General features: G+C 36.9%; 1 protein-coding gene across 1 annotated transcript in view; it reads left to right on the top strand.

Annotated features, from left to right (window-relative positions):
• Positions 1-878: 878 nt before the first annotated feature.
• LOC102873585 (sulfotransferase 1C1-like) overlaps positions 879-16,251 on the top strand; it is a 23,102-nt gene continuing 7,729 nt past the window's right edge. The window contains exons 1-4 of the mRNA XM_006883831.1: positions 879-1,050; positions 7,553-7,681; positions 10,707-10,804; positions 15,110-15,236. Of these exons, the coding sequence (XP_006883893.1) occupies positions 879-1,050; positions 7,553-7,681; positions 10,707-10,804; positions 15,110-15,236 (526 nt within the window). The remainder of the gene's footprint in view (positions 1,051-7,552; positions 7,682-10,706; positions 10,805-15,109; positions 15,237-16,251) is intronic.

Genomic DNA, 16,251 nt, shown 5'->3' with positions numbered 1-16,251 from the left:
AGGTATGCAGATAAGATGCATCACTGGCGTACACTTTTCCTGATTTTGAACCATGTAGTGCTTCCTTGTTCTATTCTGATGACTGCCTCCTGGTCCAAGTATAGGTTTCACATAACTACAATCAAGTGTTCTGGGATTCCAATTCCTTTCAAAGTTATCCACAATTTGTTGTGACCCACACAGTCAAATGTCTTTGCATAGTCAATAAAACACAGATAGATATTCTCCTGGTACTCTCTGCTTTCAGCAGAGATCCATCTAAAATTGACTATAATGTCCCTAGTGCTATGGCCTCTTCTAAACCCAGCCTGCACATCTAGCAGTTCTCTGCTGATGCACTGTTCCAGCCACTTTTGGATGATCTTTAGCAGGATCTTGCTTGCATGTGATATTAATGATATTGTTTGATAATTTCCACACTCTGTCAGATCACCCACATTACTAGTACTCTCTTATTATTCAGATCTCAGCTTGACCATCCTCCTAAGATAGGCCATGTTTAATGAACCAATCCATAATAGTCATTGTTTAGCACTATCTTTGAGTCTTTTATCTCCATCAGTGTTGTGTTTACTCATTTATTATCTCTACTCCCTACAACAAAACTATTTAAAATGCTTAAAGCTTCTACACTTGACTGCCTCCATTTAAATTGACACTAAAATAGATACCATATAGCTCTCCTAATACTCATAAAGATATCTTTTAAAATTACCCAAAAAATATTATCAGTGTCACTGAATTGTACATGTAGAAAATGTATGAGTTCTGCTATGTATATTCTTAACAAAAATGATTGTTTAAAAATATTGTTCTATGTACTAGAAATTACATGAATACTGCTTTCTTTTAAGCACTTGTCCAAGACACATAGAAAGATGTCTTTAGAAGAAATGAAAGATCTCCACCTGGAGGAAAACTTTCTGCAACCAGAAACCAAAGAAATTAATGGAATCCTTATGACCAAGATCATAAGTGATAACTGGAACAAAATATGGAACTTCCAAGCAAAACCTGATGATCTCCTCATTTCAACGTATGCAAAGGCAGGTGAGTAGTAGAAAATTATGGTATGGGTAAAGTCAGTTTTACAGAGCAATGACACCTGGAGTGTGCCTGCAAAATTCTTAAAATACTTTTTTTTTTACATTTTTAACAGTTAAGGCTGTTAAAAATGAAAATTAGTTTGCTGATGGTCTTAATCCCTTAGGATTCAAGATTGTCCTTTTTTATAAAGGTCCTTAAAAGAGAAAGAGATAAGCAGAATAAAAACTCTGTAAAGGCCTGACTTAATTATGCAATTATATAAACCAGTTTATATGCAAAATAGCAGTTTTTGCACTAAATCTTGCCTAAACAATGAGTCATTGATCTTCTCTGCAAAGATCTATTGAAATTGTCCACACAAAAAATCCCAAAACCCCACACACAACCTTCTTTAGTGTTTAATCACTCATTGTCCTTTAGTTGAAATCAATTCATAGCTAGACCTCCAGTAGGTTGTGGAGAGGCTATAAATCTCACAAGATGAGGCTGCCCTTCTTTCTCCACAGAGCAACTGGTAGATTAAAACTGCCAGGGAAGGGTCACCTTTGATATTTAATCATTTGGTAAAATAGTTTTTTAATATCTTTTGTATGTATAACACAGATGTATAAATTGAGATATAAACTATTATTCACAGGTATGTTGAACATACATGGAGTTGCCGTAAATCAGAATCAACTTGCTAGCAACTGGTGTGCAGTACATATAAACACATATAAGAGGCCCTTATGAAAGTATTTAGCTGCTAGTTAGCAAGTTCTCAATTTAAATAAAATAATCACTCAACAGAAAAACAAAGGAGCTGTCTGCTTCCATAAAAAATTATAGTCTTGAAACGTAGAGGCTGGTCTATTTGTCCTCTGGTATCTCTATGAGCCAGAATGGACTTAATGATTCTGGGTTTAATTTGTACATATATCATATGTATATAATATGATGTTGCAAGAGATTGTCAAGTCAGCTTTTAAGTCATAACAGATGGGTTAATTCACATTTAGACCCTTGTGACAGAATAGAACTGCCCACAATGTTTCCTAGATGGCCATCTTTACAGGAATAAATAATCGGGTGTTTTTCCCACAGAAATGTTGGTTGGGTTCAAAACACTAATCTGTGTTAGCAGTTGAACACTTAGCAGTTGTACCAACTGGGCTCCTCATATATCATATTATATAATATCATATCCTGGCAATTTATATACCTATCTATATATTCAATGGTATTGCACAGATAATATATATGTTGTTGTTGTTGTTGTTATGTGCGTCGAGTTGCCTGCGACTCATAGTGACCCAATGTACAACAGCCCTACACTCTGCTCTATCCCTTGCCCATCTTATTGTCTCCGATATGCCTATCCCCATTACCCCAGTGACTGAATCAAATCCATCTCATCAAGGGTCTTCCTCTCCTGCGCTGTCCCCCCACCCTCCCAAACATGAAGTCCCTCTCCAAGGACTGATGCCGCCTTGCAACATGTCCAAAGTGTGTCAGATAGAGCTTCAGAAACCTTGCCTCCAAGGAGCACTCTGGCTTCACCCTCTCCAGGACAAATCGTTTGTTCTTCTAGCAGTCCATGGTGTATTCAATACTCTTCTCCAGCACAAAAGCTCAAAGGCATCAACTCTCCTTCTGTCATCCCTAGTCATTGTCCAGCTCTCTGATGCATAGCAAGTAATGCCAAAGACCATGTCCTGTATGAGACACACCTTAATCTCCAGACTGACATCGTTGCTCTTCAGTACTTTGGAGAGGTCTTTGACAGCAGACTTTCCCATTGTAATTTGTCTTTTAATTTCCTGGCTGCTGGTACCAAGAGTGTTGATTGTAGAGCCAAGCAAACGGAAACTGTCAATAATCTCAATCTCTTCATCTTCCATTATGATGCTATCAATTGGCCCAGTAGTGAGAATCATAGTTTTCTTGATGTTGAGCTTCAATTCATATTGAAGGCTGCAGTCCTTGACATTCTGTAGCAAGCACTTCAGGTCCTCCTCAGTTTCAGCAAGCAGGGTTGTGTTATCTGCATAACACAGATTGTTGACGAGTCTACCTCCAATCCTGATGCCACACTTCTCCTTATAGAAATCAGCCTCCTGGATAATCTGTTGTGAATATAGATTGAAAAGGTATCAAGATAGGACACATCCTTGATGTGTTACCCTTCCCAATTTTGAACCATGCAGTGTTTCCTTGCTCTGATGTTCTGATGACTGCCTCCTGGTCCAAGTATAGGATTTGCATAAGCACAATCAAGTTGAGTGTTCTGGGATTCCCATTATTCTGAGAGTCAGCCATAGTTTGTTGTGATCTAAACAGTTAAATTCCTTTGCATAGCCAATGAAACACAGATGGACATTCCTCTGGTGCTCTCTGCTTTCAGCCAGGCTCCATCTGGCATTAGCTATAATATCCCTAGTGCTACAGTCTCTTCTAAATCCAGCCTGCACTTCAGGCAGTTCTCTGTTGATGTGCTTGTTCAGTCAGTTTTGGATAATCTTCAGCAGAATCTTGCTTGCACGTGATATCAATGATACTGTTCGATAATATCCACACTGTGTCAGATCAACTTTCTTTGGAATGGGAATATAGAACTCTTCCAGTCAGTAGGCCAGGTGGTTGTCCTCCAGATTTCTTGGCACAACTTTGTGAGCACATCCAGGATAGCATCTGTTCTTTGAAATATGGCAATCAGTATGCCATCAATTCCTGGTGCCTTGGTTTTTGCCAATTATTTCAGAGCAGCTTGAACTTCTTCCTTCATCACCACAGGCTCTTGCTCATACGTTGTTTCATGAAATTCTGTGTCCACCAATTCCTTTTGGTACAATGATTCTGTATACTCTTTCCATCTTAAAGCATACTTTTCTAACAGAATTGCATTAGGCCACAAATGTCAGATATTCCAAAATAATATAAAAGAAAAAGACATCAGGAAATTGGCCATTCAGAAGTGACTATGTACTACTTTTAATAACACTAATGATAAAAATAAGGAGATGTATTGCACTGGGGAAAATCCAGTTAGAGATCTTTCCATTATTGAGGATTAGTGATATCAGTTTAAAGACTAAGGTGCATCTGATACAGGACATAGTCTTTCCAATTACTTGATGAGAGCTGGACAATGAATAAGTATCACAGGAAAAGAATTGATGCCTTTGAGCTGTGGTGTTAGAGAAGAGCATCGAACATTCCATGAACAGCCAAGAGAAAAAACAGGCATGTCTTAGAGAGGGTGCAGCTGGAGTGCTCTTTGGAGGCAAAAATTATGAGGCTTTGCCTCACATACTTTGGACATGTTGAAAGGAGATGCTATTCCTTGCAGCCTTCTGCATGATATTGGGAAGGGTCAAGGATTGGCGAAAGAGGAAAACCCTAAACCAGGTAGATTGACTGCTGCAATGGGCTCTTGTGTGTCAGGAAGTGTCATAATGGAGCAGGATAGACAGCATTCAAATCTTTTAATCATACGGTCGCTATGAGGGTCGTTTGACTCTCTGGCACCTAACAACAACATAACAACATATACTATCTTATGTGTGGAACTGAATTAACTCAGCCTGATATTTTTTTAAAAAAACTACCCTACATCAAACTACCAATGGAATTTGGTCCAGAACACATGAAAGAGTGGTCTGGGAAGGAAGAAATGATACTTGACCCAAAGCATATAAAATGAAGAGGAATTTATGGGAAAAGCCAGAGTCGTAATAAAAAAAAAAATAAGCCAGGCTTGTGAAATGGTAAGGAAGTTGAGAATATTGGGAAAGACTGTAAATTAATGACTAGCAATCCTCAGAAGCCTGCCTATGCTTTCAAGCATCTGATTGAGTGATGTAAAAAGCTCACACTTGGAAATGATTGGAAATGTTTTCCATGGACCATTATGTCCCTGAAGTGACTCCTTGACTCAACACAAGTAACACCTGATATTGATAACAGAAAGATTTTTAAAGAGTCTATTCACCATAGTGGTTTTGAAACAAACTTGAAATGTTGATTGTTTTTTCCTCTTTCTCTTTCGTTAAGATTTCACTCCCTCTCATCACCCTTGTTCCTACACTATCTTTACCACCACTCAGCTTTCTGTGGACTATACTCAATGTTTATAGAGTCATATTCCTAGTTCTTGGTGCTTCTTATCTGGAATGGTCAGTTTCATTGATAGAGATGACATTCTATCCCTATTTTAAACCTTTATGACAAACAAATCTTGTTCAAAATGTCTTTCCTAGCCATTGATTAACTTTATTTTGTGATGAAATATTTATTGGATTAAGGAGCTAGAATTAGGGTGGAATAAAGCCCCACCTTACTGAAGAGGCCTACATAAGCTCATGAGAGCTCAATACTAGCTCTCTCTTTTGGGATATTCCCTTCCCTGGGACACAGCTCATCAACTCACCAGTCTCTGCCATACCAGCCTGCATCACTTGCAGTCTGTGAGTCATTTCCCTGATGGGTTTCAGTCTCTGTGAGAGTTTCCAGCAAACCACCAACCCCAAGGGATATAGGGAAGTTGAGAAACTAAATGAAGGAGGATCAGTTGGTGTCAGAAATCATGGAGTGGGATATCACATCAAACATTTAGCACACTGTTGACTTCCCCCTTTTTACACCTAGTTTGCTGCTAATCTAAGCAGAATGAATTATGAATCGAAGCATAAAGGCAGGCAGGAAGCAGCACCCAGAAACATGTCTGGCATGACAAAAGCCTGAGCCATCCTTATTGGGAGAAGTCTGTAGATTCAGACAGGCTCTGTTGATATAAGGAGTACAACATTCATTGGCCACTTTTATTGTTTGGAGGAGTGATATGGAAGGGTCAGAGGGAAGGACTTGTATGGTATTGCTTACTGTGTAATTTGTGTATAGCTACGCTTGTTTGTTCTTAGTTGCTCTTTTGGGGATAGTACTTGTGTGTCAGTTTACTGTTCTAAGGTAGGTTACTGTCTTTGCCATCAATATTTTAACACCAGCAGGTCACCCATAGTGAACAGGTTTCAGTGGAGATTCTAGATAAAGAAATACTAAGAAGAAAACTTGGCCATACACATCTGAAATAAGTGGTCTTTGAAAACCCTATTAACAAGTCAGAGGAACACTATTCGAAATAATACTAGATGTAGGACCTGTTTAGTGAAAAATATTTTAAAAGGAGGACAATTGTAAATACCTATTGCTAATTGAAACATGGAATATATGAAGTATAAATATAGGAGAATTCAAAGTTGTCAAAAATGAAATAAAACATATGAAGATTAAGGGAGCTTTGGTGGCCTAGTGGCAAGAAGCTGCACTGCAATCCCAGGGGTATGCGGTTTGAATCCAACAGATGCTCTGCTGGAAAAGGAGGGGCAATCTCCTCCTGTACCAGTCAGATCTGATTTGACGGTACACACAAAAAATAATAAAATAAAATTTAAAAAAAAACATATAAAGAGCAAAACTCTAAACATTAGAGAGCTGAGCTAGGCTGGCACTGGTCACTTTGAATCAGGCAATCATATGACCTAATATGCTGGGAATGAAAAATTAAGGAAGAATGGAGTTGAATTCATAGCAAAAAAGACAATTTAAAGACCTATACTGAAGTACAATACTGTGAGTAATAGTATACTATTCATACTCATACTATACATAGTATTCTTATTCAAATAGACACACCAACAGTTAAATGCCAAAGTAAAGGAAACTGGAGAATCCTACCAACTTTTGTAGTCTGAAATTGACAAAAAAATGCAGTCAAGATTCATTCATAATAATGGATGATTGGAATGTAAAAGTAGAAGGAAACAAAGTAGAATGATTAGTGGTTAGAAAATATTTTTTCCTCTAGTCCAAAATAAGTTGGATTTGAAAGAAATGAAGTTGGTTGAATTCTGTACATTGGATGATTTATTCACAGCAAACTTCTTTTTTAAGAGACACTGAGGTGACTATACACATGGATTTCACCTAATGGACTTCCCGAGAATCAGATTGAGTACATCTATGGAAAGAATCACTTAATATCAGCAGTCAAAACCAAACTCCAATACACCTACCCCTTAGCCCCAGTTACAGTATCAATTAATCTCATCCAGGGTCTTCCTCTCCTGCACTGTCCCTCCACTTTTCATAGCCTTTTATCAATTAATTTCTAATTAATTAATAAAATAGAACTACAATGTAATACTCCTAGGCTCAAGAGACATTTATTGTGTGTTAAGTCCCATGTTGAATACTAGAAATAAAAGAAAGAGAATAAAAGTTCCTACACTCATAGATCTCAGTCACCATGAGATGAATATGTAAATAGAAAGTAGCAATGAGAAGAGAGGAGAGGGATAATGGTGATCCCTGTAGAAATATTATTCATTCTAGGTTCTGTGCAAGGCTGCATAGAGGAAATGACAAGTGAGATGAGTTTGCTCAACATTCCACAAATGATGAGTGAATAATCTATGGAGCAATGAATTTATATATTGGTCAATAGAGTTAAAATATATAATCCTTCTAGGAACAACCTGGACACAAGAGATTGTAGACATGATCCAAAATGATGGAGATGTGGAGAAGTGTCAAAGAGCAAACACATTTGATCGGCATCCTTTCATTGAGTGGACTCTACCCCCACCCCTAAACTCAGGTAAGTTTTCTTAGTTAAGACTCATAAGATTAAAACCCGCACCCCTAAACTCAGGTAAGTTTTCTTAGTTAAGACTCATAAGATTGAAACCCCCACCCCTAAACTCAGGTAAGTTTTCTTTACTAAGACCCATAATATAGAAACCACCATTTTGCATCTAAGAGGAGAATTCTTTCTACAATCAACTTTCATGAAAATATTTCCAAGGAGAACTGGGCCATGAGTTTGAAGGAGGTCTGGTGAAAATACCTTTTCTGGAAATTAAAGGACTCCACAATCTTTTCTTAAGGATATGATCCAGTGGAATCAGATGCCACATTTCTTACTGTTCAGTGAGTGTTTGAAAGAAATCATGAAGGGATGATTAAGAACCTACAGCTCCAATAATTAAGAACCACATTCTTATATCGTTACATAACCTTTGATGCAAAATTGTCTTCAGTAAATTATTGGCAAAATTTAATGACCAAAAAGCCAAGCTAAATTGTATGTAGTATCATTATAGTCGACAAATATAGATCATAAAAATATGCTATCATTATAATCATCAAATCTCTGGCTTTAGAAGAAAGACACTAATAAATAATACAGATCCTTAAAAACTGCAATCAAGTTAGGAACAAACAATATATTTCCATGAACTGTTCTTTCTAAGTGCCTTTGAGTTGATTCTGACTGATTCTGACTCACAGTAACCCTATGTACATCAGAGTAGAAGATTGCTCTGCCCTGTCTGCCCGTTTCCCACAATTGCTGCCATGCTTGAACCCACTGTTGCAGGTCTGTATAAAGCCATCTCAATTTCTTCCTTTTTTAAGTTGCTTGCCCTTTGCCTTGCCAAGTTTAATATCTAGGTTCCAACAGACTGTATGAGCATTTTCACTGCAATCCTTCCAAGAAAGAATTGTTTTCTTCTTGTGTCATCCATGGTATTGAGTATTCTTTGCTAACACTACAATTTAAAGGCATCAGTTCACCAGTTTCCCATATCCATTGTCCAATTTTCACATGCATATGAAACAATTGAAAACACTATAACTCGGGTCAAACACATCTTAGTCCTTTAAGTGACAATCTTGCTCTTTACACTTTAAAGAGATCATTGGTAGCACACTGCCCAGTGCAATATGTTTGATTTCTTGACTGCTAATTCCATGGGAGATCTGGAGACCTAATGGCAAGAAGCTGTGCTGCAACCCCAAAGGAACATGATTTGAGGCCACCAGCTGTTCCATGGGAGAAATATGAGCAATCTCCTCCTATGCGATTAACTGCCTCTAAAAACCCACTGAAGGGTCAGTTATGGGTCAATTCTGACAGTACAATGCAAAACAAACAAAATCCTGTGGGAGTTGATTATGGGTAAGAAAAAGTCATCCTTTAAAACTTCAATATTTCTCCATTTATTATGATGCTGCCTTCTTGATGATAAAGTGTACTTTACATTTAAGGCTGTATTTTTCACCATTAAGTACTTTAAGTCATCTGTTTTCTGCAAGCAAGGTGATACGGCATATCATAGATTGCTAATGAGACTTCCTCTAATCTTAATGCTGTGTTCTTATTTACTAGGTCCATTTCTCAGACTACTTGCTCGGCGTACAAATTGAAGAATTTTGGTGAAAGGATACAACCTTCTCTGATTCTACATACACCTTTTCTGAAGCCTTCTCTTCAGTTCTTTCTCATACAGCATCATTTCTCCCATTCATGTTAACTTTTCTACTTCCTAGAGCAAGTTTCATTGTCTTCTCAGACATCCATTTCATAATTCTTTCCCATTTTTTTCATGACTTTCAGGCTTCTTCATGCATTATATCTTTGGTGTTACCCCACAACTCATCTTGTCTTCAGTCATTACTGATGAAGACAGAAAATCTATTCTTGAGATGATGTCTACTCAGAGTTGTACCTTGGCTCTCATAACATTTTTGGTTGGTGGGTGGGTTTCTTCAGCTTCAATTTGCTCTTAAATATTAACAGTTGTTCCACACGACTGTTCCTGTCTGCCTCTGCCCTTGTTCTGACTATTGATATTTAGCTTCTCCATCATTTCTGGCAGATGTAATTAATTTGATTCCTATGGATTCCATCCAGGGAGGCCCACATGCCTAGTTTCCACTTAAAATTTTTTAAAGACTTTTATGATAAGTTAGGTTTTTGTTGTATAAAGTTCTATTATGCAATCTGCAGTCTTATCTCTTGACAAGCCTATATTTTAGCCACCAATCCTTCTTTATTTCCAACTTTTTATTTCATTCACCAGTTATTATCAATGCATCTAGGTTGAATGTTTTATCAATTTCAGATGGCAGCGTTGGTTATTTTAGTTATGTGCCATTGAGTTGGCAGTGATCTATAGCAACGCCATGAACAACAGATATGAGAGCTGTCATATCCTATGTCATCCTCACCATCTCAGATATACCTTCTTCTATCATCTTTAGACATTGTCCAACTTCCAGATACATAGCAAGTGATTGAGATCAGGTGACATCCTTGCTCTTCAGCACATGCAGAATTCCCTGACACCATAATTCCCCAATGTGATGTTTGGGTTTTGGGGTTTGGTGGTTTTGGGTTTGTTTGTTTGTTTGTTTGTTTTTTAATTTCCTAGCTGCTAGTGCCAAAGGTGTTGAGTATGCAAGCAAAATGAAGTCATTGACAATATCTTTTTCTTCTCCATCTATCCTGATATTGCCTATTGACCTAGTGGTGAGGACTTCTGTTTTCTTGATGTTGAAATGTAAGCCATATTGAAAGTGAAGTCTACGATCCTCTTTTGCAAGTATTTCAAGTTGACACTTTCAGCAAGCAAGTAAAACACTTTCAGTTGTCTCACTGGATTTGCAACATCTCATTTAGTGTTTTCCTTTATCAGACTGGCAATTGTCATCAGGAGGCAAACAAAGACACTTAAAAACAATTTAGTAAAGAGTCACACTTTTGCCTGATACCAAATGTTTATATCAACTCATATAGCTGATTAAAATACAGGGCTGAATAACGAGACTTTATTTTCCAGGTCTGGATCTGGCTAACAAAATGCCTTCTCCTAGAACTCTAAAGACTCATTTACCTGTTCAGATGCTACCACCTTCCTTCTGGAAAGAAAACTCAAAGGTAAAGATAGTCAAATCTTTAAATACTGGTTAATACAGCAAAAGAATATCTCCCTCTAAATAGCAAGAAGAAAAAAAAAATCTTGAAATACAAATGTTGTTGTGTTTTTATGTGCCATTCAAGTGCCCGTAAGTCATAGCAACTCTATGTACAATACCTATGAACCCTGCCCTATGCTGAGCCAGTCGAATGAACAGTGGATATATAGGGATGATGATGGAGCTCTACCACATTTTCAAACACTCCATTTTTTTATCTGCTTTTCCTTTAAACAATCTTTCTCAATGCAAACTATGACATTTTCATATGAAAATCAGACAGATCACTGTGAATTAATTAATATTCAAAATATATAACTGATGAAGCAAAGTATGTCACTCCTTAGAAAGACTGGTACTCAGTTTGGGTCCAGCAATAAGCAGATGCCACAACAGTGTTAGACGTTACTGAGATTTAGGGAAAAGCCTGTGAGGGGAAATGTAGAGGGAGATGAAACTACATGTGGAGTGTCATATGACGATGATACAGGTCTAACCCCAGTTAATGAGAGAGGTGAGGGAAAAGGAATGCATAAGCAGAGGTTTGGACTACATCCCACCTTTCACAATGTTCAGCCAGACTGATGGTAAGTTTTGAAGCCAAAGTCAACCATGAGAGGAGTGTTGAATTTCATAGGCCTATTCCTGTTAGCCCTGCTACATTCACTCACCAGCAAAGAGTAGACCCTTAGGGATATAGCCTTGAAATGAATGTGCAGTAGAATTTTTTGATAGAAGTTGAGATCATCCATCAATTATTTTCCTCATAGTCAGAAATCAGAATCAGATTTTTTCATATCTACCATCTGATTGTCCAGGCAAGATTATGTGCACCATGGTGTCTTTTCTACAGCTTCAGAACATAGTACCCTTCTCGGGATTTGAAATCTGCTTTTGACAATATTTAGGAAATGTATGCACTCTTACAGAACACATATATATTGAATCTTTGTTTCTTCCAGTCTCAGTCATAATTTTTTACATTTTGACACTTTTAAATGCAAAAATCATATAACTGCAATATATTCCAATGTACATTTATTATATTAGAGTTTCATTATATCTGCTTTTAAATCATTGGTGACTCTTGAAAGAAGTTATAGATGACTAATATAGAATATTCATGTATAAGTTTGCAGCAAAATGTATTGCTAGCTTCCCAGAAAAAGAAAATTTTTATGTAAGTCAGATCAGCACATTTTTCCTTTAGGCAAGATACTGTGGAAGTTCAGTTATCTAAAGATTCCTGAAGTATCATGTTAATGTTAAGAATCACCTCTTGGCTAAAGTAATTCTAGAATGTCTCACCTGACAGACATTTCCTTTAGAAAGGAAACTATATAAAGGCCAAGATACACTATCTTTAAGGCAGTGATCATATATACAATGCTAGTGATTGCTTTACTCTTTCTTTTTGCTAAGTTTGTGGCTCATCATCTCACCATTGTGCCTGTGTCTTATTTTCAGACAAAAATAATATTATTAACTAGGTTTCTACTTATCAGAATTCTACCCTATTCCTGATTTGCCTACCAGAGGTTATACCTAGGTCACTTTGACCTGGGTTTCAATGTAAAAATTATTTGGTTTATTCCTATAAGATAACCTCATATATCATTAATCTCATCATGCAACTTCTACTGCCCACTAACAAACATGACTTCCTAATTTTGCAGAGTCAATGTCAAAAAACATATTTACACTTAGTCATATATGTAAATGGAGCTCTGGTGAGTCAGTGGTAAGGAATGGGTCTGCCTTTGCAAAGGTGTACAGTTCTAAACCATCAGCTGCTCGGCAATAGGAAAATAGGCAATCTCTTCCTATGTAATTTACTGCCTCTGAAAACCTGCTGGAGGGTCAGCTATTTTCTGATTCAGTGGAACACAACAAAAACAACAACAACAACATATATGTGAAATCACATAACACTCAATTTTTTAAAAAATTATATGTTCTGAATAACAGATTACAATGATAAAAAATTATAGTTTCTTCCTTTATACTTAGAATTGTGAGTTTTTTCAAAAGAAGATTTACTGCATCTGAAAACCCACTGGAGGTTCAGCTATACATCAGTTCTGACTCAACAGGACAGAATAGCAATAACATATGTCAAATCATATAACATTCCCCTTTTTTTCTCAGTTCTAATATCTGCTCTTTATTAGTGTGCTGTGTGACTTTAGGCCAGTTCTTCTTCTATTCTGGTATTACCTTCATTTGCTTGTCTATATGGTGATAAGATGGTCTTATAGAGCTCATCTTCAATAAACAGGAATTCTAGCACTGCCTTAGGAATGATTCAAATGCAGTGGTGCATATGAAAGCACATCACAAGGTGAGAGTAATTAAAAGGTTAAAGTTTTAAAAGAAGATAGCACTCATTTTTTAAGAAATCATGCCTTCTTTTTTTTTTTTAATCATGCCTTCTAAATAACAGATTATGCCAAAGGCAATTTCTTCCTTTATCCACTTAGACTTGTGAATTATTTGAGTAGAAGTTGACTTTAAAAAAAATGCAGTGCACGTTTTTCTTTTTCAAAAGATAAGCAGATCTTCGGAATAATTAAATGTTTGCTATTAAGTCAAATCTGAGTAAACCGATTCCTCATCCCAAATTATCTTTTAGTATACTCCTGGTCTACCCATATCGAGAGCTCACTTCAGAAGCACATATACTTAAATTGTAATGATATAGAGAAAATTAGTATGGCCCCTGTGCAAAGATAACATGCAAATCTGTGAAACATTGCACATTTTTATGGCTTGCACACTGATTGCAGAAATAGGTTTGAGTGTATCAGAGATGATGAGGTGGCACAAAATAGGACAAAGTTCAGAGCTGTTTTTCACAGGGTCACTAAGAGTCATAGTTGACTCAACATCACCTAACAACAACTCAGGTAAACCATGGCTCCCTATGTATCCAATTGCCCTGGTCTTAATTTGCTTAAACACAATACCAAGAAAAACATTAAGAAGTCTGTTTATATAATATTATCTTGCAGTACTATCATACTTTAGTGTTCCTCAGTGCTTTTAAAAAAATGTTTTACAGAAATAAAAGGTGACAAATGAAAAGAGACAAAGAACTATACTCATGCAAAGATTGTTTTCACCTAAGGAACTCTAGTGGCTCTTAGTCCACAGAAAGTTTCACCGCTAAACCAAAGGCTGCATGTCTCAGGTGATTCTAAACTACCATTGGCTTCTCAGAAGAAATTTCATGTGCAAACTCAAACACCCAATGAAGGGTCAACAAAGAATTGTTGAGTTCTTTAGATTTTTATAACATATAATGGGAGAAATGTGGTAACGCAAAAGCATGAAATATTTTACCAAAAGAAAACATGACCTGGTCATTGATTGTGTTAAACACAGACATTTTGTTAAGTCTAAGTAAAATAGAGGACAAAATGCTTGAGAAAACCACTAAAATGCTTCCAGTCCCCAATTCTGCTGAGAATACACAACAACATAGGCCTAGACCTAAACTAACATGGTGAGGAACATAAGAAGTCGAGATCAACTTCTATTAGTTGAGAAGCTATTGCCTTTTGTAGGGCAACATATTCATTACAAACAGTTCCAAATACGCTTTAACACTGCCCTCAGGGAGCTTTCAGTCTCATTAGTAAATGAAAAATGAAAAACAAATTAGGTTGTTCTTATTGTGTACCATACTGGATCCATAGTTGCTGGCCTCTCCAGCAGATTTTTAGACCCAGATTAATCATACAGGAGACACTGCCCATCTTATTCTGCAGAGAATCTGATGGGTTTGATCTTTTGGGATGACAGCACGGCTTCCCTACCACTAGCCACCACAGTTACACTAACTAACCTTCTTACTAAATGAAAGAAGTATTCAAGAAGTACCTTTCTTTCACATACTGAAAAAGATTATGGAAAATACCAAAACTATTTAACCTCCAGGAATAACAGAGTTAATATTTTATTTATTATGCAAACGAGAATGATTTTTAAGAAAGAGGTTGTACTTAATAATAATTATGCTAATGCAACAGATATAAACTGATTATTTCCCTTGAAAAATTTTAATATGTGGTCAACTTGACCATAAAAAATTAGCATCAAATTATTCAGCTGGCATAATCCAAGATTTTTCTAAGAAGTTTCTATTAGCATGATTTTCTACATTAAACAATCACATTTTCTGTTTTATTTTCTCTTTGCTTCTCATTACTATTGCTGGTTGATTATTTTCTCTTTGCTTCTCATTACTATTGCTGTTTGATTTCAGATTATTTATGTGGCTAGAAATGCCAAGGACTGTCTGGTGTCCTACTATCATTTCTCAAGAATGAATAAAATGGTGCCTGACCCTGGTACCTGGGAGGAATATATTGAGACATTCAAAGCTGGAAAAGGTAAATGAATGAAAAGAAAGAGTTTACATTAGTTTACTCATTTATCTAATGACATCAGACATGAACTCTTGTATTGAAAGATTCATTCATTCAGCCAAGGTCTTAGAAGGAAGTTTATATCATACTTAACCTAAATCATTTAAAGAGAGTTTAATAAAAATATAGTATTCTCATTCTCCTCACATTTTCAAGCTTCTTCTAATACTTCCTCCTGGAAGAACCTAGATATAAGTATTAAATCTTGGTATTCAAACTATACAGTGCAAACAGATCAACTACAAAATATACAGTGTAACCTGGAGCAGGTTGGAGAGTGGATTTGGTAGGGCAATCAATGCAGCTTGCTTGCTTCCATTTATAGTGACAGGGAAAAAGCGTTTCCAATATCTAGTAACCTTCCAGTGTTGTTGTTGTTATTGTTATTGTTATTGTTATTGTTGTTGTTGTTGTTGTTATATGCTGTCAAGTCTCCTGCAACTCACAGCGACCCTAGGAACAACACTTAAACCCTGTTCTGTCCTGTGCCAATCTCACTCTCCGACACACCCACCCCACTACTTCAGTCCACCTCATAGAGGATCTTCCTCTCCTGAGCTGTCCCTCTACCCTCCCAAGCATGACATCCTTCTCCAAGGACTGGTCCTTCCTTGCAACATGTCCAAAGAATGTCAGACATAGCTTCAGAATCCTTGCCTCCTAGGAAGAGCCTGGTTTGACCCTCTCCAGGACGAACCTGTTTGTTTTCTTAGCAGCCCATGGTCTATTCAATACACTTCTCCAGCACCATACCTCAAAGGCATCAATTCTCCTTCTATCCTCCCTAGTCATTGTCCAACTCTCTGCTGCATAGCGACTGATTGCAATGACCAGGGCCTATATAAGAAATAATATTTATTACACTAGACAGTAATAGAAACAAAATAAAGATTATTAATCTCGGAACACATGACAATCTTTACTGCAGAAGCTGAAGGGTATAAGCTAAGGCATTTCAACACAATTGACCATCTATCCT

Source organism: Elephantulus edwardii, unplaced genomic scaffold (genome assembly GCF_000299155.1).
Source record: "Elephantulus edwardii isolate Elephantulus edwardi_28Jun2011 unplaced genomic scaffold, EleEdw1.0 scaffold00030, whole genome shotgun sequence".
In the NCBI taxonomy this organism is placed as follows: domain Eukaryota; kingdom Metazoa; phylum Chordata; class Mammalia; order Macroscelidea; family Macroscelididae; genus Elephantulus; species Elephantulus edwardii.
The sequence above is the reverse complement of the archived record's forward strand: the minus strand, read 5'-3'. Positions and strand labels throughout refer to the sequence as shown.